The 27,967-nt window shown below is 43.9% G+C and overlaps 1 protein-coding gene across 2 annotated transcripts; it reads left to right on the top strand.

Moving 5' to 3' along the window:
• The first annotated feature begins 157 nt into the window (after positions 1–157).
• LOC129861103 (DNA topoisomerase 1-like) lies at positions 158–27,721 on the top strand. Of its 2 annotated transcripts, none has more exons than XM_055932229.1 (21): positions 158–286; positions 589–613; positions 3,613–3,703; positions 10,248–10,371; positions 10,659–10,717; positions 10,868–10,984; positions 11,251–11,314; positions 11,389–11,477; positions 12,026–12,141; positions 12,270–12,391; positions 15,349–15,471; positions 15,592–15,779; positions 17,336–17,480; positions 18,621–18,764; positions 18,937–19,122; positions 19,972–20,040; positions 22,519–22,633; positions 22,922–23,046; positions 23,275–23,369; positions 23,591–23,740; positions 26,260–27,721. In XM_055932229.1, the coding sequence occupies exons 1-21, from the start codon at positions 254–256 to the stop codon at positions 26,360–26,362; spliced, it is 2,283 nt and encodes a 760-aa protein (XP_055788204.1). In that variant the 5' UTR covers positions 158–253; the 3' UTR covers positions 26,363–27,721. The 2 variants fall into 2 exon arrangements, with proteins under 2 accessions (XP_055788204.1, XP_055788203.1); XM_055932228.1 differs by having other exon boundaries at positions 22,919–23,046.
• The last annotated feature ends 246 nt before the right edge of the window (positions 27,722–27,967 follow it).

Raw genomic sequence — 27,967 nt, 5'->3', positions numbered from 1 at the left:
CCTACTGTTAATCTACCATAGAGAGATTTTACGACAAATCAGGGAACTTTAACTATTGTAGGGAGGAACCATGCAGGACAGTAAAAACATTTATTTTTCATTATTTAAATTCGAGCATGCGCAGTTGCAGAGAATTCGGACTTGTGCGCAACGGTGCGCAACGACTCCATTCCACAGTCTATCCAGACTACTCTGTCAACCTCATCTTCTTACCTTGGGCATCCCTGACTTGTGCATTTGGCTTTACAAGACAATGAGCGGGGATCACGGTGAAAGAGACTCGCAGGTAGTGTTATTATGCTGAACGAGATGTAGGTAGCTGGTTATTTGCATTATGTGACAGTTGGTTTGGTTGACTAGATAATGATAAAATTACATTAATGTGATAGCCTATCGATTGTGTCCATGCAATGTTAACAAGTTGCATTAGTTGTCTTTCAAGTAGCAACTTTGTTATAAATATCACAAGCGATCGCTGGGCTTTGTGTAGAATTTCTCATATTTCCCTGTATGAAACTTGACATTCTCCTTTCTACCGGCATTCAGAAAATATAAACATTAATTTAATATATTTTTTAAATTTTGCAGGTCAATTCTGGGTCTCGAGCCAATGGTAAGTTGTTTTTAACGGCAAAAAAAATATTGATCATGGTTTTGCTTGTGATCTTCATTCGTCTACTCCTGTTAGTTTTTAAAGGACAGAAATGGCGTCCCAGAGACTAAGTCCCTTCTCCTCCACTCTCTTGTGTCTATTGTTCAAAAAGAGGGCCTCAAAATTACCCTTTCGATATATAATATTGCGATCTGAGGGTAAATTCTGGCAGCGCTTTACACCGTGTTTCTCAAATAGACCATTGTTTGTTTATGTTGTGGTGCAACAATGTATAATTTTTGAGCCGAAAGTAGTGAAATGGGGGTTTAGGACTTAGTCTCTGCGCCATTTTCTTTTTCTCTGTCTAGCAGCCAGTGCGCCGAGCATTGATAGAACAGTTGGCGGTGATATGGAGGCTAGAGCTGGGAGTTCATCGGCCTCTCCCACCCCATGGCTCCTGGTACAATCGCTGCAGACATTATTGCCACTACATTTCATCTGTCAAAGATAGTTGCTTTATTACAAATATATGTTTTAAATGTTGTTATAGCTTGTTGCATTTGTTAGTCAACTTTGGGCATGGTTTTTAGAAATTATACTGCCATTCTGCCAGCACAATAATACTGTAATAACATATATTTAAAAAGGGGGGAGGAGGGGGAGAATCAAGTGCACACACCTTTGACAACTCAACATTTCATTAGTTTTATAATTAAACAGTCATGGAAATGGGACAGAGATATAGTAGTGGGAGCATATTATTGTTTCCTATGACAATAACCCCTTACCCGTTATTTAACTGCCATGACAGAGGGTCGCCACAAGGTGACGTTCAAGCTCAAGACTGACAGTTATGTGGGCCCACCCTTCTGACAAAGCCACCACTAATTGGAAGTTTTTCCCACTTGTTCAGGGGGGATTTAAAAAAATGACAGTCACCCAAAAGAGATGGCCCAAATTTTACTTATTGAGGAATCATAGACCGTCTCAAATTATAACCTGTTATTCTTAATCTAGTGCACTACTTCTCACCAGCGACACATAGACTATTGTGCATCACTGGAGGAAAAGGGTATCCTATCGTTTAAGGCAGGGGTATTCAACCTGGGGTCTGTGGCCCCCTAGGAGTTTGCCATGGTACTGCAGAGGGTCTGCGAAAATACATGTTTTTATTGAAATGTTTTCATGAATATCGCTTGCAACAACAGAATAAATACATTTTGAATTACAAACCTACAGTAGAAAATAGGAGAATATATTTGTTCTTATGTCAACTTTATTTCTCTTCTCCTAATATTGAGCTAATTCCACTCACTGGAGTATCTGACATAGGCTTTGAATAGTGCCACAGGCTGCTGGTCAGCTTTCTTGACTTGTACACTTCCTCTTCCAATTATGTGGGAAGGTCAAAACAATTAAAAACTATTAATTGTACATTTTCGATTACTTCTTGCCACTATAATTTACTTCAAGATAAGACATATGATGGGGGTCCCTGGGTCGCCTGTTTGCCTAGCCGGGGGTCCCTGGTCAAGAAAAGGTTGAAGACCTCTGATTTAAGATTTTACCTTAGACAGTGATGTAGTGGTAAAAAAATGGTGGGTAAATGCTGATTGCAAGACTGGATTACAGTGGTAACGCTCCCTATACTTTCAATGCATTTTTCCACAAAAGGTGTGTAAACGCTCACCCAAAATAAAAAAAGGTGGGTAAACGCTCACCCAAAATAAAAAAAAGGTGTGTAAACGCTCACCCAAAATAAAAAAAGGTGGGTAAACGCTCACCCAAAATAAAAAAAAGGTGTGTAAACGCTCACCCAAAATAACAAATGTGTGTAAACGCTCACCCAAAATAACAAATGTGTGTAAACGCTCACCCAAAATAAAAAAAGGTGTGTAAACGCTCACCCAAAATAACAAAAGGTGTGTAAACGCTCACCCAAAATAAAAAAAGGTGTGTAAACGCTCACCCAAAATAAAAAAAGGTGTGTAAACGCTCACCCAAAATAAAAAAAGGTGTGTAAACGCTCACCCAAAATAAAAAAAGGTGTGTAAACGCTCACCCAAAATAAAAAAAGGTGTGTAAACGCTCACCCAAAATAAAAAAAGGTGTGTAAACGCTCACCCAAAATAAAAAAAGGTGTGTAAACGCTCACCCAAAATAAAAAAAGGTGTGTAAACGCTCACCCAAAATAAAAAAAGGTGTGTAAACGCTCACCCAAAATAACAAAAGGTGCGTAAACAACGTTGTATGCGTTTACCCTCCACTACACCACTGACCTTAGGTCTAGGGTTACATGTGAGTTCAACGTGTGTCTCACAAGACCCAGCCAGTTGTGATGTTTCTATCAACAGAGAACATGCAGGCCTGTGTGTGCGGGTGGTTCAGGTCTAGATGTCTGGGGTGCGTGTTGAGACAGGGCAGCAGCAGTATGGATCTCTCATGTTTTGGTCTAATAACAGATATGCAGCCTCAGTTGTAGGAAAGTAGACCCACCTAGATGTGTGAACCTCCCTCCCATCCCCACTCCCCTGGACCCACTTTGTTTCTCTTTGACACTCCCTGTGGGATCTCATTCTGAGTTTAGACAGGTAGGGAGAGATATGCAAGGAGGGGTTTTGACTTTAAATTACCCAGTCTTGTTTACGTACTTGATTTCACAGGTCATTCTTCACATTAAATGGTACGATACCGTTTAAGCTTTTAATTGTGGTGTAATTACAAAGTAACTACACAGTAACTTAATAATCCAGCCAACTAATTTGAAAGAAAATGTGGCACTAAAGAGGCTGGGTTAGGGGCTGTTTGATGTTTATTATTGAACACCCTTGCGGTATGAGAAGTGATTCTATTTGTTGAACCTGCAGTTTGTATTCATTACTATGTGACGCTGAAGACATGAGCTTATCCATACACTGGGCCACCGAGGGCCACACAATGCTCAGATTACACTGTGCTGTTACAGTTCCTATTGTCTGGGGGATCTCTACTAAGCAAGTCAATCTCTAACTTTGTCCCAGACGCTCACAAACACAAGGACAAGCACAAAGAACACAGGCGCAAAGAACACAAGAAAGACAAGGAGAGAGATAAAGCCAAGCACAGCAGCAGGTATGTTCCCTCTCCCCTCCTCTCTTTGTCTCTCTCTCTTTTTCCTTCCTTTTGCCAGTCATCTCCATCCCGCTGAGGGTTTCTCAGAAGTCTTTCCGTCTTGTTCTCCACCTCTCATTCCTTCTCATTTCCCTTTTCATTTGGTCTGTGGGAGAGTTCTGAGTATACTGGCATTGCTGACCATAACTTTGTGTTGTACAAGACCATAAGACAACACCACATTACATCATTCAACAGGATATCTTAATTTATTATGCTGCCCCTATGCTGTCTCTGTGCTGTTGTACTATGCCTTCAGAACAGTGGCGGTCGGTGCCATTTAAGATGAGGGAGGACATTTTTGTTTTATGAGCATGGCCTTTTTACAGCATATTGGATGAATATCATTCATATTCCATTCACCCAGCTCAGTGTAACATCCATAAGTTTAGGCTACTACATGATACAAAAATGTCTCTACATTCATCATGAGGTTGCTACAACTTAGCCTATGGATGAAAGTTTACAACACAGGTCAATTTATTTTTGAGTAATCAAGGTGACAGACATTGACACATTCAATACTGCCTTGCACACTCTTGCCAGCATCTAGCTGATCTAGGGTGTAATAATTAGTCCAAGAGCTCCAAACCAAAGTTTCTATTGTACAAATTCAGTTATGTTTATCCCTGTTTCGTTCCATTTGAGAAACGTTTTTCAACAGAATCGGCAGAATGAATACGCCCCTGATCACACTCAAACACGGTTTACTTTCATAGCAGCCACATACAAACAGCATGATCCCTTTGATTGTTGTATAATTCCTTATCACATCTATGCTCTCTCTTCCTCTCACCCTTTCCCTTCGGTTGTCGACTTCAGTGCCCTTCACATCACCAGTCTGTGACAAAAATTAACAAGCCAAACCTTCATGAATGCTAACCGCTACACACAACCTACATAATTGTCACTATATTAGCTAATGACATAATCAACATAGCTACTAGAACTAACCCACTACAATCACGCAGTACAGTGTACAGCAAGCAATTTAGCAGTTACACCGTCGGGCCCCAGTGGCAATACATTTATAAAATCAAAAGCTTACTTTGAATTGGAAGAATTCCAGTGTTGGATAGTCATAGCCAGCTAGCTAACATAGCATGCCTCTCTGTTTGAGCCGGGTGTTTGAGTAGGCTAAGCTAGCTAGATGGGAAAGGGGGATACCTAGTCAGTTATACAACTGAATGCATTCAACTGAAATGTGTTTTCTGAGAGGTGGGTGCGGTGGCTGCCTTAATCGACATCAACGTCATCGGCACCCGGGGAACAGTGGGTTAACTGCCTTGCTCAGGAGCAGAACGACAGATTTTTATCTTGTCAGCTCGGGGATTCGACCCAGCAACCTTTCGGTTACTGGCCCAACACCCCTACCCGCAGGCTATTTTGAGATGTATTGTTTAGCTAAGTAAGGGAAAGTGGGGGGAAAAAATACAATGAAATATGGCTACTTTAGGTAGCTGCTTCTCCTTAATTTTTTACGAAATTAATTTGTTAAAAACTGTTCAGCTATTGTCTTTCTCTTTGAGTCAACTACTCACCACATGTTATGCACTGCAGTGCTAGCTAGCTGTAGCTTATGCATTCAGTAATAGATTAATTCTCTGATCCTTTGATTCGGTGGACAACATGTCAATTTATGCTGCAAGCGCTCTGATAGGTTGGAGGACGTCCTCCGGAAGTCAATGTACCCAGAGCAGAACGGAAACTAGCTGTCCTCCGGCTACACCATGGTGCTACCCTACAGAGTGCTGTTGAGGCTACTGTAGAGCTTCATTGCAAAACAGTGTGTTTTATTCAATTATTTGGTGACGTGAATATATTTAGTCTAGTTTTAAAAAGGATAACTATTTATATTCCTCTGAGAGCCTCCACTGGTTCAGAAACTATTCACACCCCTTGACTTTTTCCACATTATGTTGAGTTACAGCCTGAATTTAAAATTGATTATATTGAGATTGTGTGTCACTGAACAAACAGTACTCAAAGTACTAAATAATATAATTAATTTAATCCATGCTCGAAAGAATACTAAAAGTGAAAGTGCAAGGTGCTAAATAAAATAAAAAAGAAACGGAGTATACGTTTCGGCCTTATGCCTTCATCAGTGCTGATGAACAAAAGGACAAAAGGAATACCTATCTGAGAATGCTGTTCATTAACTACAGCTTAGCGTTCAACTCCATAGTGCCCACGAAGCTCCTCACTAAGCTAAGGACCCTGGGACTAAACACCTCCCTCTGCAACTGGATCCTGGACTTCCTAACGGGCCGCCCCCATGTGGTAAGAGTAGGCAACAACTGCCATGCTGATCCTCAACACGGGGGCTCCTCAGGGGTGGGTGCTTAGTCCCTTCCTGTACTCCCTGTTCACCCACGACTGCGTGGCCAAGCACGACTCCAACACCATCATTAAGTTGCCGACAACACAACACTGGTAGGCCTGATCACCGACAACGATGATACAGCCTATAGGGAGAAGGTCAGAGACCTGGTAGTGTGGTATTGTATTCTTTCAAGCATGGATTAAATGAGTTATATTCTTTTTGCATCTCGGCCTCCTTGGGTAATTCCTTTTCGTGGTTTTGAGTGTGAGTACTTTTTTAACTCTACAGGTATATTCTCTCCCACGCACCTGCCTTCTTTTATTATAGCCTGAGCAAAAACCCTCTTAATGGCTTTCTTCTGAGTCACTGATCTACACTTGTTATGGCAGTGACTGCCTCATCTCTACCCCACACATACATTTAACTGTAAGGTCCCTCAATCGAATTGTGAATTTCAAGCACAGGTTCAATCACAAAGACCAGGGAGGTTTTTCAATGCCTCGCAAAGAAGGGTACCGATTAGTAGATGTGTAAAAATGTTAAAAAGCAGATGCTGAATATCCCTTTGAGCATGGTGAAGTTATTCATTAAGCTTTGGGTGGTGTATCAATACACCCAGTCACTACAAAGATAGAGGCGTCTTTCCTAACTCAGAGAGGAAGGACACTGCTCAGGGATTTCACCATGAGCCAATGGTGATTTTAAAACACAGAGTTTAATGGTTGTGATATGAGAAAACTGAGGATGGATCAACAACATTGTAGTTACTCCACAATACTAACCTAAATGATAGAATGAAAAGAAGGAAACCTGTACAGAATAAAAATATTCCAAAACATGCATCCTGTTTGCAAGAAGGCACTTAAGTAATACTGCAAAATATATAGCAAAGAAATGTACTTTTTGCCCTGAATACAAAGTGTTATGTTTGGGGCAAATCCAACACAATACATCACTGAGTGCCAGTCTTCATATTTTCAAGCATGGTGGTGGCTGCATCATGCTATGGGTATGCTTGTCATCGGAAAGGACTAGGGAGTTTTTTGGGGGATAAAAAGAAACATACAGCTATAAGCACAGTCAAAATCCTAGAGGAAAACCTGGTTCAGTCTGCTTTCCAACAGACTGGGAGACTAATTCATCTTTCAGCAGAACAATAACCTAAAACACAAGGCCAAATCTACACCGGAGTTGCTTATCAATATGACATTTATTGTTTCTGACGTAGTTACAGTTTTGACATAAATCGGCATGAAAATCTATGGGAAGACTTGAAAATGGCAGTCTAACAATGATCAACAATCAACTTGACAGAGCTTGAATAATTTTAGAAAGAATAATGGGCAAATATTGTACAATCCATGTTGACAAAGCTCTTAGAGACTTACCCAAAAAAACTCACAGCTGTAATCACCGCCAAGGGTATTGCAAAGTAAAGTATTGACTCAGGGGTGTGAATCCTAATGTAAATGATATATTTCTGTATTTAATTTTCAATAAATTTGCTAACATTTCTAAAAACATGTTTTCACTTTGTTATTATGGGGTATTGTGTGTAGATGGGTGATATTTAATTCAGGCTGTAACACAACAAAATGTGGAATAAGTCAGGGGATATACTTTTTGAAGGTACTGTATGTCTTCTACCTAGTTCTCTAGGACATCTAGGGCATCAATGCATGATTTTCACAGAAATTACTTGATCTCACTCTCCCTCATTCCCTACCCCTTCTTTCTCTTTCTCCCTTTCTCTCTACCCCTCTCTCTCTCTCTCTCTCTCTCTCTCTCTCTCTCTCTCTCTCTCTCTCTCTCTCTCTCTCTCTCTCTCTCTCTCTCTCTCTCTATCTCTCTCTCCCTCTCTCTACCCCCCCCTCTCTACCGCCCCTCTCTCTCACTACCCCGCTCTCTCGCTCTCTGCTAACATCCATAGGCATGAGTACCCTCTCTGAAACAAAGTGTTCCCATTTGTACTTGTTATGAAAACATTTTCCAATTGATATTTGGCACAATGTGGGTCTTATGCTTTTGAGGTTATGTCTGGGCAGTAATGCTAGATAAAGAAAAGCATGCGTTTAAGAGTTTTTGAGGATAACTGGGATTTGTGTATTTTTTTTTAGCTCAAATGTGTCTATGTAAGTTCACTGAGAACACATTATAATTTATGGCAAATACCTTGGGAAATATGTCAGAGAGAGAGTTTGAATGTTGTCTGTGACAAAGAATGGCTATGGTTTCAGTCAGGAATACTGTGTGCAAGTGACACGTTTCATACGTCGTACTTCCTTGTTCATGTCTCTGGTCTTTTGAATGGGCTTGAGGATTATATAATCAAATTCATGAAAACGTGGTCATATAAGATATAGTGCATTCAGAATGTATTCAGACCCCTTGACTTTTTCTACATTTTGTTACGTTACAGCCTTATTCTTAAATTGATGAAGTTGTTTTTTCCCCTCATCAATCTACACACAATACCCCATAATGACAAAGCGAAAACATATTTTTTGTTTAATAAAAAAAAAAAAAAAAAATGCAAATTTATACAAAAAATTTAAAATAATACATATTTACATAAGCATTCGGACCCTTTGCTATGAGACTCGAAATTAAGCTCAGGTGCATCCTGTTTCCATAGATAATCTTTGAGATGTTTCTACAACTTGATTGGAGTCCACCTGTGGTAAATTCAATTGATTGGACACACACCTGTCAATATAAGGTCCCCCAGTTGACAGTGCAGGTCAGAGCAAAAACCAAGCCACGAGGTCCAAGGAATTGTCCTTAGAGGTCTAAGATAGGATTGTGTCGAGGCACAGATCTGGGGAAGGGTACCAAAACAATTCTGCAGCATTGAAGGTCCCTAAGAACACAGTGGCCTCCATCATTCTTAAATGGAAGGAGTTTGTTACCACCAAGACTCTTCCTAGAGCTGGACGCATAGCCAAACTGAGCAATCGGGGGAGAAGGGCCTTTGTCAGGGAGGTGACCAAGAAACCGATGGTCACACTGACAGAACTCCAGAGTTCCTCTGTGGAGATAGGAGAACCTTCCAGAAGGACAACAATCTCTGCAGCAGTCCACCAATCAGGCTTTTATGGTAGAGTTGCCGAAATGGAAACCACTACTCAGTAAAAGGCAAATGACAGCCCACTTGGAGTTTGCCAAAAGGCACCTAAAGGACTCTCAGACCATGAGAAACAAGATTCTCTGGTTTGATGAAACCAAGATTGAACTCTTTGGCCTGAATGCTAAGCATCACATCTGGAGGGAACCTGGCACCATCCCTACGGTGAAGCATGGTGGTAGTCTGGATCGAGGGAAAGATGATCGGAGCATAGGACAAAGAGATCCTTGATGAAAACCTGATTGAACATCTCTGGAGAGACCTGAAAATAGATGTGCAGTGATGCTCCCCATCCAACCTGACAGAGCTTGAGGGGATCTGCAGAGAAGAATGGGAAAAACTCCCCAAATACAGGTGTGCCAAGCTTGTAGCGTCTTACCCAAGAAGACTCGAGGTTGTTATCGCTGCCAAAGGTGCTTCAACAAAGTACTGAATGAAGGGTCTGAAAACTTATGTAAATGTGATTTTCACATTTTTTACTTTTAATACATTTGCAAATAAAAAAATAAAAAAATGTTTTTGCTTTGTCATTATGGGGTATTGTGTGTAGATTGATGAGGGGGAAAAAACTATTTAATGCATTTTCGAATAAGGCTATAACGTAACAAAATGTGGAAAAAGTCAAGGGGTCTGAACACTTTCCAAATGCACCTTATATCAATATATTATATCAAATGCCTTTCATTAAGTTTTTGCGCAGAAGACTGTTGCACTATGTTTTTTGCCATTGAAGACCATTCAAAAAGCCTACAAAAGTTCAAAAACTACAAGGCTATTTGCCGCGTCAATTGCGTAGTCTATTCAGTGAAACAGAAAGCTGTAGACAAAACAAACAAGCCCTCCATTTGCAATCTACATTTTAAAATTCTTTATTACTTTCACTTCTTTGCCTTCTTTGATATGTTCTGTGTTCATCCAGGTTGTGTGTTGTAGTCTGTATTCAATATTGGAGTTCTCTGTGGCCTGAATAATTTGTGTTTGTATAGCTTTCCTGTGTCTGACCCTTGTCCATTGACCCCTAACCCCTGACCTCTCATGTGTTGTCCATCTCTCAGTGAACACAGGGAGCACTCTGAGAAGAAGCACAGAGACAAGGAGAAGGAGAGGTTGAAGCACAGTGACGGGAGTGTCGACAGGCACAGGGAGAAACAGAAGGAGAAAGACAGAGAGAAAAGAGAGGTTTGTTTTCTCCGTATAGAGCAGGGTTATTCAACTCTGACCCTATGAGGTCCGGAGCCAGCTGTTTTTCTGTTCTACCTGATAATTAATTGCGCCCACCTGGTGTCCCAGGTCTAAATATGTTTGTGATTAGAGGGGAACAAAGAAAACATGCAGTGGAACTGGCTTTGAGGTCCACAGTTGAGTTTGAGGGGTATAGAGGGTCTATCAGAAAAGGTAGATCTCAGATGTCACAGTGACTCTACTAGTAGACTACAATTCCCAGCCAGTTTGTCTGTTTCTCGCAGGTCAAATCCTCCCATGTTGAAGGCAAGCCCAAGAAGGAGAAAGAAAATGGTCATGCGAGGTAAATGGGAATATAGAATTGATTGTTCTATTTTATTTTTAATTGTAACTACAAGTAGTAGTGTAAACAACTATGGGTGTAGAAGGCAGATACTGTACATTTTATGAATATCTATGGATTGCATCTTTAACACTGTAATGTGTCCTACAGGGAGATGTGGAACAGCCCCAGCCCTCCTGCCATTAAGAGTGAACCAGAGGAGGACAACGGGTTGTACCCCTCTCCCAAACACAATAAGACTCTGAAGAGAGAGAGAGATGAGGAGGAGTGAGTATCCACAATGTTCTAAGGCTCCTCATTAACTCTTGGTGCAGTATGCCAAGGTTTGTTAGCCATGCCTGTTGAGCCAATCAGGAAGACAAACAGATTAGAAACTAATACAAAAACACTAACACTTATGTGTGCATACTCACACATAAATATTACGTACGCTGCATATAACTAGTTCATTAATGCATTTTTTTAATGAAAGTGATAAAATTAAACCTAGATAAAACAAATCATGTTTCATCTGATGGTTGTATTTTGTTCAGATTTGAATACAAGCCCAAAAAGATCAAGACAGAGAATGGCAAGAAGAGAAAACAAGAGGAAGAGGTGAGTTGAGGTTCTCAGCTGAGGTTGGACACTCTTTCCTCACCCTTGTTAACACTCGTTGTTGTCTCGTTCAGGACATAAAACCCAAGAAGAAGACAAAAGACAAGAAAGCTGGAGCGGATGGCAAGAAAGCCAAGAAGGAAACAGAGGAGAAGTGGAAATGGTGAGATGTTTGGGAGGATTGGTTGATTCCTACAGATACAATCACTAATTGGTGAGATGTTTGGGAGGATTGGTTGATTCCTGCAGATACAATCACAAAATGGTGAGATGTTTGGGAGGATTGGTTGATTCCTGCAGATACAATCACAAAATGGTGAGATGTTTGGAAGGATTGGTTGATTCCTACAGATACAATCACAAAATGGTGAGATGTTTGGGAGGATTGGTTGATTCCTGCAGATACAATCACAAAATGGTGAGATGTTTGTAAGGATTGGTTGATTCCTACAGATACAATCACAAAATGGTGAGATGTTTGGGAGGATTGGTTGATTCCTACAGATACAATCACAAAATGGTGAGATGTTTGGGAGGATTGGTTGGTTCCTGCAGATACAATCACAAAATGGTGAGATGTTTGGGAGGGTTGATTCCTACAAATACAATCTCTAAATGGTTGTGCGTACTCTAAAAAAACAAAAATCTACAGTCCTTCTACTGTTTACTTGTTATTTTTCTCCTACACATTTTGTCATCCATCCATTTTAGGTGGGAGGAGGAGAGATCTACTGATGGCTCCAAATGGAAGTTTCTGGAACACAAGGGACCTGTTCTTGCTCCTCCATACGAACCCCTACCTGGCCATGTCAGGTTTTTCTACGATGGTGAGTGAGTCCATATAGATTCACACTTTATGTTTAGGTGGTTAGATTATATTTTTGATATGATGATATCACCAAGTCTCTCCGAAAGACAAGTCATATTTTATGTGCTCAATCTTTCTATGCCCCAGGTAAGCTCCTGAGACTAAGTGCCCCTGCAGAGGAGGTGGCTACATTCTTTGCTAAGATGCTGGACCATGAGTACACAACCAAGGAAATGTTTAGGAAGAACTTCTACAAGGACTGGAGAAAGGTAGGTACATGGCTGCTCTGTTGCATCTAGTGGAACGTTCAGACAGATATTAGTTGAGTTATGCCCCATGGAATACTGTGTTATACTCCATTGCACCTACTATTGGCCAAGCATTTTCAAATTCTGGTACTGCAGAAGACACTTTCTGATCTTAAGTTGGTGCTGAATGCTAACAAAACAAAAGATATCCTCTTCTCTAGACTACATAATTTACATCTAAATTACTATTAAATTACTAGTCTGAACTAGTTCCTTATTATAAATATATTGGTATATGGCTAAATGACAAGTTGTCTTTCAAAACACATATCTGAGCTGGTAGGAAAGTTGAAGTTCAAAATCGTTTTCTTTTACAGAAACAAAGCCTGTTTATCATTTGTTATTTGAAAGAAAATGGTTCAAACCACATCAAATCAAAGTTTATTTGTCATGTGCGCCGAATACAACCGGTGTAGACCGTACAGTAAAATGCTTTTTTGCACTAACCAATAGTGCAAAAAAGGTATTAGGTGAACAATAGGTAAGTAAAGAAATAAAACAACAGTAAAAAGACAGTGAAAAATAACAGTAGCGAGGCTATAAAAATAGCGAGGCTACATACAGTCACCGGTTAGTCAGGCTGATTGAGGTAGTATGTACATGTAGATATGGTTAAAGTGACTATGCATATATGATGAACAGAGAGTAGCAGTAGTGTAAAAGAGGGGTTGGCTGGTGGTGGGTGGCGGGACACAGTACAGATAGCCCGGTTAGCCAATATGCGGGAGCACTGGTTGGTCGGCCCAATTGAGGTAGTATGTACATGAATGTATAGTTAAAGTGACTATGCATAAATGATAAACAGAGAGTAGCAGCAGCGTAAAAGAGGGGTTGGGGGGGCACACAATGCAAATAGTCCAGGTAGCCATTTGATTACCTGTTCAGGAGTCTTATGGCTTGGGGGTAAAAACTGTGGAGATGCCTTTTTGTGCTAGACTTGGCACTCCGGTAACGCTTGCCATGTGGTAGTAGAGAGAACAGTCTATGACTGGGGTGGCTGGGGTCTTTGACAATTTTTAGGGCCTTCCTCTGACAACGCCTGGTGTAGAGGTCCTGGATGGCAGGCAGCTTAGCCCCAGTGATGTACTGGGCCGTACGCACTACCCTCTGTAGTGCCTTGCGGTCAAAGGCCGAGCAATTGCCATACCAGGCAATGATGCAACCAGTCAGGATGCTCTCGATGTTGCAGCTGTAGAACCTTTTGAGAATCTCAGGACCCATGCCAGATCTTTTTAGTTTCCTGAGGGTGAGGGGGAATAGGCTTTGTCGTGCCCTCTTCACGACTGTCTTGGTGTGTTTGGACCATTCTAGTTTGTTGTTGATGTGGACACCAAGGAACTTGAAGCTCTCAACCTGCTCCACTACAGCCCCGTCGATGAGAATGGGGGCGTGCTCGGTCCTCGTTTTCCTGTAGTCCACAATCATCTCCTTAGTCTTGGTTACATCGAGGGATAGGTTGTTATTCTGGCACCACCCGGCCAGGTCTCTGACCTCCTCCCTATAGGCTGTCTCGTCGTTGTCGGTGATCAGGCCTACCACTGTTGTGTAGTCTGCAAACTTAATGATGGTGTTGGAGTCGTGCCTGGCCATGCAGTCGTGGGTGAACAGGGAGATCAGGAGGGGACTGAGCACACACCCCTGGGGAGCTCCAGTGTTGAGGATCAGCGTGGCAGATGTGTTGCTACCTACCCTCACCACCTGGGGGCGGCCCGTCAGGAAGTCCAGGATCCAGTTGCAGAGGGAGGTGTTTAGCCCCAGGATCCTTAGCTTAGTGATGAGCTTTGTGGGCACTATGGTGTTGAACGCTGAGCTGTAGTCAATGAATAGCATTCTCACATAAGTGTTCCTTTTGTCCAGGTGTGAAAGGGCAGGCAACCTTTACCTTTATGTGTGTATTGGATTATGGGGGTGTTATTTACATGCATGCTGCAGCGTTCACACTTGGATGCTGTATATCATTGTGCCCTGAGGTTCATTACTGGCTCTGGTTTTAAAACTCACCACTGTTCCTGATATCTAGAAGTAGGTTGGGCCTCTTTAACCTCCAGAAGAGAGCAGCATTTTATGTTAATTATCTATAAAGCGGGCCTCCCGGGTGGCGCAGTGGTCTAGGGCACTGCATCGCAGTGCTAACTGCGCCACCAGAGTCTCTGGGTTCGCGCCCAGGCTCTGTCGCAGCCGGCCGCGACCGGGAGGTCCGTGGGGCGACGCACAATTGGCATAGCGTCGTCCGGGGTAGGGAGGGTTTGGCCGGTAGGGATATCCTTGTCTCATCGCGCTCCAGCGACTCCTGTGGCGGGCCGGGCGCAGTGCGCGCCAACCAAGGGGGCCAGGTACAAGGTGTTTCCTCCGACACATTAGTGCGGCTGGCTTCCGGGTTGGAGGCGCGCTGTGTTAAGAAGCAGTACGGCTGTTTGGGTTGTGCTTCGGAGGACGCATGGCTTTCGACCTTCGTCTCTCCCGAGCCCGTACGGGAGTTGTAGCGATGAGACAAGGTAGTAATTACTAGCGATTGGATACCACGAAAATTGGGGAGAAAATGGGATTAAAAAATAAATAAATAAATTATAAAAAAAATTATCTATAAAGCGTTAATGCAAATATTTCCAAATTATCTGACATCTTTGATCTCTTATAGAATTACTCATTCTAAAACGATGTCAATGAATTACATTACACTTCAGATATGCTGCACCTTACATGTGGAACAATTTACAAAAAACTGTTAGAATGGATGTTCTAGTGCCTCTTGGGCCATTAAAAAAATAGATTTCTGATCTTTTAAATGTTAATTGTGATTGTTTTTCATAATGTCCATGTTTTTTCTTTGTATTGAAACAGGGCTCTACTGCAAATGAGACCTCATTCTCAGTTGATCCTCTGTATAAATAAAACTCCATTCTGTCCTTTAACCCCAGGAAATGACATCGGAGGAGAAGTCAAAGATCACAGATATAAACAAGTGTAACTTCACGGAGATAAGCGAGTACTTCAAGGCCCAATCAGAGGCCCGGAAACAGATGTCCAAAGATGAGAAACTGGTGAGGCCCTGAACCAACATGTGCACACGCGCGCACACACACAGACACACACATACAGTACACACGTCTACAACTCACACACCTTCCAACGTTCTCCAATGTTATTTCAACGTTTTCCAGAAAATCAAAGAGGAGAATGAGCGTATCCTCCAGGAGTATGGTTTCTGTGTGATGGACAACCATAAGGAGCGAATTGGAAACTTCCGCATCGAGCCTCCCGGTCTGTTCAGGGGGCGTGGGGACCACCCAAAGATGGGCATGCTGAAACGCCGCATCCGCCCTGAAGACATCATTATCAACTGCAGCAAGTGAGTCTCCCCATCTTCATCATCATCAGTTGGAAAGAGGGTGATGAATGAGCATTGCGAGGGATTGTTGGTAGAACGGTAGCCAAGTGGTTAGAGCGTTGGACTATGCTACATCAAATCCCAGAGCTGACAAGGCAAAAATCTGGCCTTCTGCCCCTGAAAAAGGCAGTTAACCCACTGTTCCTAGGCCTTCATTGTAAATAAGAATTTGTTCTTAACTGACTTGCCTAGTTAAATTTAAAAAATTTAAAAATTATATGGATCACCAAGAAGTTTTGTGTTCCTACCACAAGAGGTCCCTGTATACCACTATATATTTGAGTGGTACGCTATTGAGGCCTGCAACAATCACATTGAATTGCTTGCCAAGTTGTGCCTGCTCCTGTATGGATTCTATCGGCTTATGTGTAAGGGTGTGAACCTATGTCTCGTAAGAAGAGAACATGTTATTGGGACATTGTGTTTTGTGGGAGTTTTATGTTCCTGACATCACACACTTTTTTTTCTACGGTGACGGAATTTCTTATTGTGCGTGTGTGTGTTTTTATGTAAAAGAGTCCTCCACCCCTCTGCCCCATTGTTATGTCCCTCTGTTCTCTCTCTTATCCCTCCCCCTTCTCCCTTATACCTCCTCTCCCTGCTGTATGTCTGTCCCTCTCTTCCCTTCTTCCTCCCTCATCTGTATGTCTGTCCCCCACTTCTCCCTCCTTCCTCTGTATGCCTCCCTCCCTCCCCCCTCTTATCTCACCCTCCATATCTGCCTTGTTGTGATTGCTGCAGCTATTTTTATCCAGGGTAAAAAGTATCTTTGCTTGCTGTCCTGTCCTGGCTCTGTCCTGTCCTGGCTCTTCTAGTTTCCGTGCATGGTTTGTGTTTGTGTGTGTGATGGTCCTAAACATGCCATATGGTTGTTTACGTGTGTCCCCGTCTGTGTCAAAGGCCATCTCTCTGTCTGTGTAGCCCCAGGCTCAGTTGTGTGTGTGTGTGTGTGTGTGTGTGTGTGTGTGTGTGTGTGTGTGTGTGTGTGTGTGTGTGTGTGTGTGTGTGTGTGTGTGTGTGTGTGTGTGTGTGTGTGTGTGTGTGTGTGTGTGTGTGTGTGTGTGTGTGTGTTCGTGTGTGTGTGCATGCAAACGTGTGTGTCATGTGTGTGTCGCCTCGAGCCCAGTCCGGTGGTGGAAACAATAAAAGGACAAGCTGGCCATCTACCTGCTCAGCTTGGCGTTGTTTTGTTGTGTTTTTCACCTCGGTCCTGTAATAGTTGTACACAGGAGAGGAAATGTCAAAACAGGATCAGCTTTGACTTTAGAACACAATTGAAGCCTTACTCCCTTGAGGAACCTCAGTATCCCATCCCATACATTACGAGAGGTCTGAAGGCCTCAAGCCCTAAAGGATTTGGGGTGAACCCACGTGGACTAGGCCTACCTCTTAGACCAGCTAAAACACTACATCTCTCAGCCCCTTTTCCCCAAGTTGTCTCACTCAGTCTCTTTAAACCAAGGTATTGCTTAATTCTTCTTCAAACCTTCTCTCTGCCCCTCTCCTCTTCTCCTCAGAGACTCCAAGCACCCCAAGCCGCCCCAGGGCACACGCTGGAAGGAGGTTCGTCATGACAACAAAGTCACATGGCTGGTGTCGTGGACTGAGAACATCCAGGGTTCTATTAAGTACATCATGCTCAACCCCAGTTCCAGAATCAAGGTAATGACAACCTTAAACCTCCTCACTCCTAACCCTAACAAGTACATTTACTTCAGCTCCAGAATCAAGGTAACTCTAAGATCTAACTCCTAACCATGACCCTGTCCCGTGTCTGTCTCTGTTCCGTGTCTGTCTCTGTTCCGTGTCTGTCTCTGTTCCGTGTCTGTCTCTGTTCCGTGTCTGTCTCTGTTCCGTGTCTGCCTCTGTTCCGTGTCTGTCTCTCTCCCGTGTCTGTCTCTATCCCTTGTCTGTCTCTGTTCCGTGTCTGTCTCTGTTCCGTGTCTGTCTCTGTCCCGTGTCTGCCTCTGTTCCGTGTCTGTCTCTCTCCCGTGTCTGTCTCTATCCCTTGTCTGTCTCTGTTCCGTGTCTGTCTCTGTTCCGTGTCTGTCTCTGTCCCGTGTCTGTCTCTATCCCTTGTCTGTCTCTGCTCCGTGTCTGCCTCTGTCCCGTGTCTGTCTCTGTTCCGTGTCTGCCTCTGTCCCGTGTCTGTCTCTGTCCCATGTCTGTCTCTGTCCCGTGTCTGTCTCTGTCCCGTGTCTGTCTCTGTCCCATGTCTGTCTCTGTCCCGTGTCTGTCTCTGTTCCGTGTCTGTCTCTGTTCCGTGTCTGCCTCTGTTCCGTGTCTGTCTCTGTCCCATGTCTGTCTCTGTCCCGTGTCTGTCTCTGTCCCGTGTCTGTCTCTGTCCCGTGTCTGTCTCTGTCCCATGTCTGTCTCTGTTCCGTGTCTGTCTCTGTCCCGTGTCTGTCTCTGTCCCGTGTCTGTCTCTGTCCCTTGTCTGTCTCTGTTCCGTGTCTGCCTCTGTTCCGTGTCTGTCTCTCTCCCGTGTCTGTCTCTATCCCTTGTCTGTCTCTGTTCCGTGTCTGCCTCTGTTCCGTGTCTGTCTCTGTGCCATGTCTGTCTCTGTCCCATGTCTGTCTCTGTCCCGTGTCTGTCTCTGTTCCGTGTCTGCCTCTGTTCCGTGTCTGCCTCTGTTCCGTGTCTGTCTCTGTTCCGTGTCTGCCTCTGTTCCGTGTCTGCCTCTGTTCCGTGTCTGTCTCTGTTCCGTGTCTGTCCCATGTCTGTCTCTGTCCCGTGTCTGCCTCTGTCCCGTGTCTGCCTCTGTTCTGTGTCTGCCTCTGTTCCGTGTCTGCCTGTGTGTAGGGCGAGAAGGACTGGCAGAAGTATGAGACGGCCCGGAGGCTGAAGAAGTGTGTGGACCGCCTGAGGGCCCAGTACAGAGAGGACTGGAAGTCTAAAGAGATGAGGGTCAGACAGAGAGCTGTGGCTCTCTACTTCATAGACAAGGTGAGGGGAAATACACGTTACAGTACATCTATTAGCTGTGACTGGATTGTTGAGAGCAAAGTTACTGCCCTTCTGCTTTCACCACTCCAAGCCTTTTCGATTGAGGTTGGATACCTAAATACTCGAGGACGCTCAAACACAACCTCTGTCCTCCACACTGTGTGTCCTATAGCTGGCCTTGAGGGCGGGGAATGAGAAGGAGGAGGGGGAGACGGCTGATACGGTTGGCTGCTGCTCCCTGAGGGTGGAACACATCAAGCTGTACCCCAAGATGGATGACCAGGAGTACGTGGTGGAGTTTGACTTCCTGGGAAAAGACTCCATCAGATACTACAACAAGATGCCTGTGGAGAAGAGGGTGAGGAGAGGAGGGAAAAGTAGGGAGGAGTTGAGGAGAGAGGGGAAAGATGGAGAAGAGAGGAGGGGGAACACAGAAGAGATTGAGAAGAGGGGGAGGAGTGGAGGAGAGGGTGGACAGACGGAGAACAGAGGAGGGGGGAGGAGAGAAGAGGAAGGAGAGAATAGGATATTGATTTAGAATTAAAGGGATGTTTAAGATTTCATCCCTTCCATTTGATCAGGTGGTCTAGTCTGTGTTGGGCGGGCATTTAACAGATGTCTGGAGCGTGTGTTAGTCATGTTCAAATGATCTGCCTGTGTACGCACACTGTGTGTGTGTGTGTGTGTGTGTGTGTGTGTGTGTGTGTGTGTGTGTGTGTGTGTGTGAGTGTGTGTTTGGGCACACACTGCTCAGAGGATGTTTGTACAGACAGGTGATCCAGGCCTAAAGTGCTTTCCGTCAGCTCTGCCTCTGGGGGAGGTCTGTTTCCTGCTATTACTGGCATACACACACACACACACACACACACACACACACACACACACACACACACACACACACACACACACACACACACACACACACACACACACACACACACACACACACACACACACACACACACACACACACACACACACACACACACACACACACACACACACACACACACACAACCTGCTCAGTGACGGCACCCTCATCTGGCAGGAATCAGACATTACAACTAAGAGAATAACTAGATCACCAGCCTCGTCAGGGTTATTTATCTGAACCTAAAAGTCAAATGTACTAGAATACTGATGTATTTTATAAGGAATAAGACATGTCAAGACTCCCTCTTAAATGAACCTGTGTATTCTATCTCAGGTGTTTAAGAACCTGCAGCTTTTCTTGGAGAATAAGCAGCCTGAGGACGACCTCTTCGACAGACTCAATGTAAGAGAGACAACCTATGGTCTTAATACTGGGTGAATGAAGGAACTGAGGGCTAATAGTCAAATATAAAACAGGTCCTACATAAGTGTCTCAAATGTGCTCTCCCTCTCTCCCCATCTCCCCTAAACTCACCCCCTCTCTCCCCATCTCCTCTAAACTCACCCCCTCTCTTCCCATCTCCTCTAAACTCACCCCTCTCTCCCCATCTCCTCTAAACTCACTGCCCTCTCCCTCTCTCCCCATCTCCTCTAAACTCACCTCTCTCTCTCTCCCTCATCTCCCCTAAACTCACCCCCTCTCTTCCCATCTCCTCTAAACTCACCCCTCTCTCCCCATCTCCTCTAAACTCACTGCCCTCTCCCTCTCTCCCCATCTCCTCTAAACTCACTGCCCTCTCCCTCTCTCCCCATCTCCTCTAAAATCACTTCCCTCCCTCTCCCTCATCTCATCTAAACTCACCTACCTCTCGCACTCATCTCCCCTAAACTCACCTCCCTCATCTCATCTAAACTCGCCTCCTTCTCCCTCTCTCCCCCATCTTGTCTAAACTCACCTCCCTCCCTCTCCCTCTCATCTCATCTAAACTCACCTACATCTCCCTCTCGCCCCCATCTCCCCTAAACTCACCTACATCTCCCTCTCTCCACATCTCCCATATCTCACCCCCATCTTCCCTAAACTCACCTATCTCTCTCTCCCTCATCTCCCCTAAACTCACCTCCCTCCCTTTCCCTCTCATCTCATCTAAACTCACCTACATCTCCCTCATCTCATCTAAACTCACCTACATCGCCCTCATCTCCCATATCTCACCCCCATCTTCCCTAAACTCACCTCCCTCTCGCACCCATCTCCCCTAAACTCACCTCTCTCTCTCTCCCTCATCTCCCCTAAACTCACCTCTCTCTCTCTCCCTCATCTCCCCTAAACTCACCCCTCTCTCTCTCCCTCATCTCCCCTAAACTCACCCCTCTCTCTCTCCCTCATCTCCCCTAAACTCACCTCTCTCTCTCTCCCTCATCTCCCCTAAACTCACCTCTCTCTCTCTCCATCTCCCCTAAACTCACCTCTCTCTCTCTCTCCCTCATCTCCCCTAAACTCACCTCTCTCTCTCGCCCTCATCTCCCCTAAACTCACCTCTCTCTCTCTCCCTCATCTCCCCTAAACTCACCTCTCCCTCTCGCCCTCATCTCCCCTAAACTCACCTCTCTCTCTCTCCCTCATCTCCCCTAAACTCACCTCCCTCTCGCACCCATCTCCTCTAAACTCACCTCTCTCTCTCTCCCTCATCTCCCCTAAACTCACCTCTCTCTCTCTCCCTCATCTCCCCTAAACTCACCTCTCTCTCTCTCCCTCATCTCCCCTAAACTCACCTCTCTCTCTCTCCCTCATCTCCCCTAAACTCACCTCTCTCTCTCTCCCTCCCTCATCTCCCCTAAACTCACCTCTCCCTCTCGCCCCATCTCCCCTAAACTCACCTCTCTCTCTCTCCCTCATCTCCCCTAAACTCACCTCTCCCTCTCCCTCTCGCCCCCATCTCCCCTAAACTCACCTCTCTCTCTCCCTCATCTCCCCTAAACTCACCTCTCTCCCTCATCTCCCCTAAACTCACCTCTCTCTCTCCCTCATCTCCCCTAAACTCACCTCTCTCTCTCCCTCATCTCCCCTAAACTCACCTCTCTCTCTCTCCCTCATCTCCCCTAAACTCACCTCTCCCTCTCCCTCTCGCCCCCATCTCCCCTAAACTCACCTCTCTCTCTCTCCCTCATCTCCCCTAAACTCACCTCTCTCTCTCTCCCTCATCTCCCCTAAACTCACCTCTCCCTCTCCCTCTCGCCCCCATCTCCCCTAAACTCACCTCTCTCTCTCCCTCATCTCCCCTAAACTCACCTCTCTCCCTCATCTCCCCTAAACTCACCCCTCTCTCTCTCCCTCATCTCCCCTAAACTCACCTCTCTCTCTCCCTCATCTCCCCTAAACTCACCTCTCTCTCTCTCCCTCATCTCCCCTAAACTCACCTCTCTCTCTCTCCCTCATCTCCCCTAAACTCACCTCTCTCTCTCTCCATCTCCCCTAAACTCACCTCTCTCTCTCTCTCCCTCATCTCCCCTAAACTCACCTCTCTCTCTCGCCCTCATCTCCCCTAAACTCACCTCTCTCTCTCTCCCTCATCTCCCCTAAACTCACCTCTCCCTCTCGCCCTCATCTCCCCTAAACTCACCTCTCTCTCTCTCCCTCATCTCCCCTAAACTCACCTCTCTCTCTCTCCCTCATCTCCCCTAAACTCACCTCTCTCTCTCCCTCATCTCCCCTAAACTCACCTCTCTCTCTCTCCCTCATCTCCCCTAAACTCACCTCTCTCTCTCTCCCTCATCTCCCCTAAACTCACCTCTCTCTCTCCCTCATCTCCCCTAAACTCACCTCTCTCCCCCTGCCTTTATATCTTTCTCTGTTCCTTCTCTTCCTCCTCTTCTCTAGACCTCTATTCTGAATAAGCACCTCCAGGAGTTGATGGACGGGCTGACAGCCAAAGTGTTTCGTACGTACAATGCCTCCATCACCCTGCAGCAGCAGCTCGAAGAGCTCACTAGCCGTGAGTGACAGCACGCAGACAGCCAATCACACACACTGCTCCCATGAGTGACAGGTCCACTAGCCAATAGTGGATGAAGTTGTCTGCCCACTGTTTGCTTCTACTAACCTGATGTCGGGGCAAATGTTATTGTTGCTGTGTTACTAGCTTTAATAAAGATCACATTGGCAGCAGCAAACAGTGAGCAAATAGTTGGTTCAACTTTATGTTGCGGTAGCCTACACTATTTACCAGATATTTCCTTGAAAAGTGCATGGTAAACACTGTTTCTGTGTCTGTCTCCAGCAGATGAGAGCATTCCTGCTAAGATCCTGTCCTACAACAGAGCCAACCGGGCTGTGGCTATACTGTGCAACCACCAGAGGGCTGCACCTAAGACCTTTGAGAAGTCCATGCAGAACCTGCAAACCAAGGTAACAGTAGAATAGAATAAGTCTCTATTGTCCACTTGCACTGAAATGTATATTTTTGCTGTCACAGTACCCACATAGTATACACAGTAATGACCTTGTGTGTGTGTGTGTGTGTGTGTGTGTGTGTGTGTGTGTGTGTGTGTGTGTGTGTGTGTGTGTGTGTGTGTGTGTGTGTGTGTGTGTGTGTGTGTGTGTGTGTGTGTGTGTGTGTGTATTTAATGCTCTCAGATAGATGAGAAGCAGAAGCAGCTGTCGGCCACCAGGAAACAGCTGAAGGGGGCCAAGACAGAGCACAAGGCCTCACATGATGACCAGAGTAAAAAGTGAGTACAGCTCTACTGAAACTACACCAGACTAGGGCCCCATGCCAAGTCAACCCCTAGCTAGCCCCTTCCCCTACATACTTTGTGCTGCATACAAATGACAATAGACTCACCCTGCCAGCAGATAGGTGGAAGTTTCTACTCATTTCTTACCCCAATCCAATTTGGTAGAACTAGTGATCGATCAATCAACTAATCAATGACTTGTGTGGTGTCCTCAGGATGGTGGAGGTGAAGAGGAAAGCGGTCCAGAGGATAGAGGAACAGCTGATGAAGCTACAGATGCAGGCCACAGACAGAGAGGAGAACAAGCAGATCGCCCTGGGAACCTCCAAACTCAACTACCTGGACCCACGCATCTCTGTGGCATGGTAACAGACAGACAGACAGACAGACAGACAGACAGACAGACAGGCAGGCAGGCAGGCAGGCAGGCAGGCAGGCAGGCAGGCAGTCAGGCAGTCAGGCTGGCTGGCAGGCAGGCAGGCAGTCAGGCAGGCAGGCAGGCAGGCAGGCAGGTGGGGGAATGATCACATTACATAGAGTGGATTACATTTACTTCACAGATACCATGTAGTTAATTTATCTTGTAATTACACGATAAGTAAGTAAGTAATGTCTGACGTTACCAGGTACAAACTGAGGAATATATTTGTTACTAAAGTAGTTACATACGTAAACCTGACATAAGGGTAACTACATGTAATGTTTTCATAGGCGGGGGTGGGTGTGTGTCTTGGGTGGGTGGGGGGGTAGTGGTGGGGTCACTAGTGGTCGCCAATGGTGACAGAAGGCAGGAAATGCTTGTGCATTGTGGGAAAGCAGAGTGAAAAAGAGAACGAAAGGGTGAGAAGGAAAAGTGTGTGAGCGTGAGGAACAATAGGGTTTGTTTGTAGGGCCAGAGAGCATCCCCTCACAGAGCTCTTCCTCCACATGTAGAGGCAATGTGACGTGGCCGCCCGGAACAAAGAGCCAGTTGTGGGAAAAGTACTCAGTTCTCATACTTGAGTAAAAGTAAAGATAGCTTAATTGCAAATGACTCAGGTAAAAGTGAATGTCACCCAGTAAAATACTACTTGAGTGCAATTCTAAAAGTATCAGGTTTTAAATGTACCTAAGTACAGTGGTGGAATAAGTATTCAACATGAAACAATTGTGAAAAGTAAAATGCTATACATCAAATTCCTTATATTAAGCAAACCAGATGGCACAATTTTATTTTGTATTTTTTACGGACAGACAGTAAAACACTCCAACACAACCACAGTATATATTTTTTTGTGAGTCCGCCAGATCAGAGATCTTAGGGATGGTTGATAGGTGTGTGAATTGGACCATAATTCTGTCCTGCCTTAGCATTTGAACTGTAACAAGTACTTTTTGGTGTCAGGGGAAATGTATGGGAGTAAAAAGTACATATTTTCTTTCGAAATGTTGTTTCTTTAGGAATGAGTAACAGTAAAAGTTGACTAATATATGAATAGTAAAGTAAAGTACAGATTCCCCAAAAAATGACTTAAGTAGTACTTTAAAGTATTTTTTACTTAAGTACAGTACACCACTCCAAAGAGCTTACTGCTGCTGGATGAATGGAGGGCTTAGACAGAGGGCCCTCCACCCACACACCCTTACAGAGGGCCCTCCACCCACACACCCTTACATAGGGCCCTCCACCCACACACCCTTACAGAGGGCCCTCCACCCACAACACCCTTACAGAGGGCCCTCCACCCACAACACCCTTACAGAGGGCCCTCCACCCACACACCCTTACAGAGGGTCATTGTCAGAGATTGAGAGTGTGAGGGATTTAAATACAGTGAGCTACAAACGTATTGGGACAGTGACAATTTTTTGGTTGTTTTGGCTCTGGATTGAAATTATACAATGACTATGCGGTTAACGTGTAGACTGACTGTAACGGCTATCGTCATATTCTTCCTCCTCGGACGAGGAGAGGCAAGACGGATCGGACCAATACGCAGAGTGGTTAGGGTTCATAATGATTTATTATAACGAAACTGAAACTGACTTACAAAACAAATAAACGAAGTGCATAAACCGATACAGTACTGTGTGGTGCAAAAAACACAGACACGGAAACAAACACCCACAAAACACACGTGAAACCCAGGCTGCCTAAGTATGATTCTCAATCAGGGACAACGATTGACAGCTGTCTCTGATTGAGAATCATACCCGGCCGAACACAAACCTCCCAACATAGAAAATCAAACATAGACAAACCCACCCAACTCACGCCCTGACCAACTAAATAAATACAAGAAAAAGGAAAACAGGTCAGGAATGTGACACTGTCAGCTTTAATTTGAGGCTATTTTCATTCATATCTGGTGAACCGATTAGTATTTGCAGCACTTTTTGGGCATAGACCCTCCATTTTAGGGGAGCAAAAGTATTGGGACAAATTCACTTATATGTATATTAACATAGTCAAACGTTTAGCATTTGGTCCCATATTCATAGCACACAATGACTACATCAAGCGTGTGACTTTATACATTTGTTGGATGCATTTGCTGTTTGTTTTGGTTGTGTCAGATTATTTACCATTAATTTAAATTTCATGTAAATAAGATTAGAGTATGTTTCTAAACACGTCTACATTAATGTGGGTGCTACCATGATTACAAATAATCCTGAATGAATTGGGAATAATGATGAGTTAGAACGTTTCAGACACACAAATATCATAACTTCCCCTGTTATTAACATGACTTGGGGGTAGGATATTGATGTGTCTGTAGCCAAAACAACTAAAAATGTGTCACTGTCCCAATACTTTTGTTTGCTTTCCCTCCTCTGTCTTTAGTTCTCTCTCCTAATGCCCTGCTCTCCTTCTCTCTTCCTCTCCTCCTCTCCTCTGCAGGGTTAAGAAATGGGACGTTCCCATGGAGAAGATTTACAACAAAACCCAGAGGGAGAAATTTGCCTGGGCCATCGACATGGCTGAAGAGGACTACCAGTTTTAGATCCTGTTCTGTCATTTTATCCCTCCATTTTATTATTGTTTCATTTTAGAAGTATGTGTCGTTCATGTGATTGATTCCACCATGTAAAATGGGGATCATTCTTTGCAATTGACCAGGGTCCTGTTTGAAGCATGTACTGTATCCGTCCTTCCTCCCTTGAATTGAACGCAGATCTGATAGGTTAAAGCAGTATGGTAGAAACATTGCTTACACGTATCCAATCACATGCAAATCAGTGATGAGGAATAAAATAGTGCATTGGCCAAGTATTCAAACAGGGATCACGCCCTGAGTCTTACTGCAGTGCAAAGTATAGTAGTGTGTTTGACCAAAACATGTTAACTTGACCTTTCAACCTTATCAGCTTCTGTGATTTTCAGCTAGCTAATAGAAGAACTGTAAATGCCTGCTTTTTCTATTGATTTATGCTCCAATATCTTAGTCATCAAATATATTGATAAATTCTATATTTTGAAATATTCATGGATTAATCAAAGAATTCCCTAACGAGCAGCACCTTCATACCTTGTGGAAAGAAACAGAGCAGTGGTTTGTGGTGCGTGTGTGTTTAATTGTGAATGAGTGCACCGTATTTTATGATTTATGAACTTTGAAATTTGTATGAAGAGAGGAGAAGAATATGAGGATGATGTTTATAATGGATGATGATGAATAAGAAGCAACCAATCACTATGCTCGTGTAATTCTAGCACATAGAATGTGAATGTTTTTCATTGGTTTCATTTTGCTGTTTATTTCAGGGATGTACATATTTCTTGTCTGTTTTCAGTACGTACTGGTATGTTATTCTGTATTTTGTAGGATGTGTATTTTTCGTGTTGTCACCAGGCCTCCCTACCTGTAGATAGATGTCTTTTCACACATTTTGCTGAATGAAAACGATTCCACTGTATGTTACTTGAAGAAATGGCTATATAAAAATTTATTGTTTTGGTGCCTGTTTTGTGTAGATACAAATGACTGCTTGCTCTTTTAAAAGGAGAAAAATAGAAATGTGTGAGGGATATGGATTTTGCCAAAAATAAAAACAAAAACAACTGTTACATAAAGATCTATCATTAATTAAAGATTTGAGGGTGTTTCTTTTTTTTGTACTGCTGTAAACAATGTGGAAGAAATATGTCCTCTATGAAATGATTGTTTCATGTGAATAAGCATTTACGTAACATTATTAAATTAGCATTATTACCACTAAGCACTTATTTAGCATTAATGTAACTAGTCAATAGCCTTTCTTAATAACCCTTTAACCATCCTTTAGCCATTTAGTTTGTTTGTTGTTTGCTAATTATTTTGCCTTTGTAGATTATTTGAGAATAAAACATACAACTCATCATTCTACTGCTTTCCTTCCCTGAGAGATTAAAGTTACATTTTCTTATGTAATGACTAAAACATCACCTGCTGGAAGATATTTGACATGAATAAGATCAATCATTAACTATAGGACCCATTATGGCAGTGATGTACTCTACATACTATCCAGCAGTTGTCACTCTGGGATCATACACAGCCAAATTCATTTTGTTCATCAAGCTTAAATTCAAGTTTCTGAATGACTTGAATCCAAAATACAGCATAATG

This window comes from Salvelinus fontinalis, chromosome 8 (assembly GCF_029448725.1).
Source record: "Salvelinus fontinalis isolate EN_2023a chromosome 8, ASM2944872v1, whole genome shotgun sequence".
Taxonomy (NCBI): Eukaryota; Metazoa; Chordata; class Actinopteri; order Salmoniformes; family Salmonidae; genus Salvelinus; species Salvelinus fontinalis.
Note: the sequence above shows the minus strand (reverse complement) of the source record. Positions and strands in the feature narration are given on the sequence as shown.